Below are 3,376 nucleotides of genomic sequence, written 5' to 3' on the forward strand. Positions count from 1 at the left end.
GATCATGCAGACACCTTGCAAAGCCAAGGGACCCGTTTTCAAAAGTGAGTGAGTGAGTGAGAGAGAGAGAGAGAATGAAGCAGTGCTTAAAAATATACATACATACATACATACGTATGTATGTGTGTGTGTATATATATATATATATATATGAAAGCACAAAGATGTCACAATGCTTTGCTCCTGCTTCCACCAAAACAGAGAGATAAGAGCACCTCTCATCCTTTGACCATAAGCCCTGAGATGGAATTGTAACTGATTTCCCCTTTTAAAGCTGTGCTTGGTGTGGACTGTAAACCATGTCTGCCTGGATAAGTGTGTCCTGGCAGAAGATGACTCATGTCAGGAGGGCCCTTGAAGGTGGCTGGTCATCTTGTCTGTGGCCTGGAATTCGAGTGGATACCCCACATGTGGAACATAGCTCCAGGCAGTTTGGTGGACGCTCCAGCATTCTTACCCATCAGCATTCCTTCCTCAGTTTAGAAATCTAACAGATCAGAGTTTCCTAAATTCAGTACGATTGATATTCCGGTCTGAACAATTCTTTGCTGTGGGGGCTGTCCTGTGTGTCGTATGACGTTTAGCAGCAGCTCTGGCCTCTACACTCTAAATGCCCGTAGCACCTCATCCCCAAGACATGATAATCAGAAATGCCTTCAGACATCCCAAATGTTTCCTGGGGGGCAATATTGCTTTCAGTTGAGAACCACTGTTCTAGATAAAAGGACAGGTACCCTCTGATCCCTTTTTCCTTCTTTCTTCTAGAAGAATGAACTCCCCTCCTTTCCCTAGTTACACCTCTGGGCCGCCTGAGCTTGATTAACTGGGTATGGTTAGAAGTAACTAGTGACAGGAGGAAATGCAATCATGTTGCAGATGGTTGTCTTTCTCATTATTATTATTATTATTTTTTACTCTTTAGTATGCGCTCAAGTAATGGTTAATTGAATTTACTTTGTCCCAGAGTCAATAACAGAAAATGAGGACTGTGTAAATTTCTGATCTAACTTAAATATCTAAATTAGGTTCAAGGAATCATCCTTGGCAATGAATATGTGTGGGAGTGGAGTGGGGGTTGGGAGGAACAGTCCCCACATCTAATGGATTCAGCTGTCATGTAGTTTCAGGATCTTGAATCAGAGGGTCAGATTATAAAGAGTTAATAAAAAGCAGAAGAGTGTGGGTTGTCACACATTAAGTGCCACTTGCAGAGAGTGGGAGAATCGTCTGCCTTAGATTTTTAATTTTCTCCTGCAGCTTTACCCATATTCAGGATGGCAGACAAGTGGTCCTCAGTTGCACACACCTCCTGATGACGTTGTGGGGGATAGACCGAGAAAGCAGTGCCACAAGGCAACGGGAACAGATACACGCAGGATGAGACTGGTGTAAACCACATTTCTAATTTTACATCAGGAGGGGAGGAGGCTGCAGAATGACAGTTAGTAACCTAGGAGATCCATATTTTGAAAAATCAGTTGCTGTGATTTGCAAAGAAAGAAAAAACGAACTGGGTGAAACACGGGCGGGCTTTGCCTGCTGTGTGGCAGTCTTCCTGTCGACTTGTTCTACCACCCGACCTTCCCTGCTCCTGGAACACCCCCGCTCCATGTGCAGGAAGCTGCGAGTGTTTCGGTGTGCTGATTCAGGGCACCCCAGACACCAACTTCTCCAGGTGCTCTAAAGGACATTATAGATCCATAGGATTTTAGAGCCAAAGGGGACCCTGTAGATTTATGTGCCAAACCTCTCATTTTATGTATAAACAACCCATCAGAGAGGGCAAATGACACGATGAGTTCTGTTAAACACAACATGTCACAGCAAAGTAAGTCTCTGATGCTTTCTCTCTCTCTTCCAGTCTGACCCCCCAATAAAAACCCCAAAAGTCCCGCTTTCTACAAACTGGAGGGGTGGGTGGTGGGGGGAGGTGATACTGGGGATAAAGTCTGTACCAACTGCAGGTAAAATAATTTTAAGGGTCACCCTCACACCCACCTCCACAGCTTCCAAGACCGGTGAGACGCTGTTGGTCTTCCTGGAGCCCACGCGGAATTTGGCGGCCTTGTAAATCTTCCAGTACACGAAAAGCACCACACAGAGTGGCAGGTAGAAGGCACCCACAGTGGAGAACACGGCATAGGAGGGCTCCCGGCTGACCTGGCACGCCTCGCTGCCCTCCGAGTACGTCTCTCCCCAGCCAAAAAGCAGGGGGGCCAAAGAGATGACAGCAGACAGCGCCCAGGTGAGCGCGATCATAATGTTGGAGATGCGCTTGCGGGCGCGGAGTGTGTATTCCAGGTGGCGGGTGATGGACCAGTAGCGGTCCAGGGCTATGGCCGTCACGTTCCAGATGCTGGCCGTGCAGCAGAGGACGTCACACGAGATCCACAGCTGGCACAGCCGCCGGCCCAGCTGCCAGCGGCGCCCGGACAGCTCATGCACCAGGCTCAGTGGCATGACCAGCGTGGCCACCAGCACGTCTGAGACGGCCATGGACGCTACCAGGTTGTGTGGCACGCGATGGAATGTGCGTACACGGAGGATGGTCGCCAGCACCAGCAGGTTCCAGGCGAACGTCGCCGCCACCAGCAAGCCCAGCAAGGTCAGAACAAGCACGCCAAAGACGGAGAGCAGAGGTGGGCTGGGGCGCGGGTCTTCTGCACCGAGGCTGCGGTTGGTCTCCAGAGGAGAGGGAGTGGAGAGGGGAAAGGAGGTTAAGTTCACAGGCAAATCCATCTCTGGGTCAGGAGACCGATCCGGGGTGCTTGCAGAGGGGCTCCAGAGGAACTAAGGGAGCCACTGCGCCCGGAGCCAATCTGGATGTTTGCAACCTCTAGCCAGTGGTAGAGTTTCTAGGAAGTGTCTGTGAATTTGGCCCCAACCTCCTGCCAGTGAGCCTCCGTGGGAAATGGTGCAGCAGAGAGCGGGGCGCTGGACTGCAAGCTGAGGCAGGTCTGAAGCCCTCAGAGGCTAGGAAGGTAGAAGCGAGGAAATGCGTCTCACGGCCAGAGCCCGCCTGAGCTGTCACACACCCCGGGCTCTTCGCTCAGCAGAGACGGCTGTCTGGTCACCCAGAGCCGAGCATCTCTCAGGTCGGGAAGAAGCTGAGCGCCTCAGGCGTGTGGGTGCCAGGAGAGGGGCTGGTGCGTCAGAGCAGCAGCCCTGGCGGCGTGGCCGCCCTACGTGCCCCTCCCTCCAGGAAGCTGACTGGCGCCTCAACCCCGTGCTGGGGAAGCCAAGCTTTCTGGGACCTGCCTTCTGCTCTGACCCCGTCACCCTCCCTGCCCTCTCTGGGGCTACGAGTACAGAGAGCAAACACTGGCGCGCCCGCCCAGACCTGCCTGGTGAAAGTGGGGATCCAGCCCTACGTAAG

The 3,376-nt window shown here is 52.1% G+C and overlaps 1 protein-coding gene across 1 annotated transcript in view; it reads right to left on the reverse strand.

The window, feature by feature from the left end:
* Positions 1-2,773, reverse strand: part of HTR5A (5-hydroxytryptamine (serotonin) receptor 5A, G protein-coupled) — a 15,674-nt gene extending 12,901 nt beyond the window's left edge. Inside the window, exon 1 of the mRNA XM_008567079.1 lies at positions 1,999-2,773. Within this exon, the coding sequence (XP_008565301.1) occupies positions 1,999-2,739 (741 nt within the window). The 5' untranslated portion in view covers positions 2,740-2,773. The remainder of the gene's footprint in view (positions 1-1,998) is intronic.
* Between the last annotated feature and the right edge of the window lie 603 nt (positions 2,774-3,376).

Source organism: Galeopterus variegatus, unplaced genomic scaffold (assembly GCF_000696425.1).
Source record: "Galeopterus variegatus unplaced genomic scaffold, G_variegatus-3.0.2 Scaffold292, whole genome shotgun sequence".
NCBI classification, from domain to species: Eukaryota; Metazoa; Chordata; class Mammalia; order Dermoptera; family Cynocephalidae; genus Galeopterus; species Galeopterus variegatus.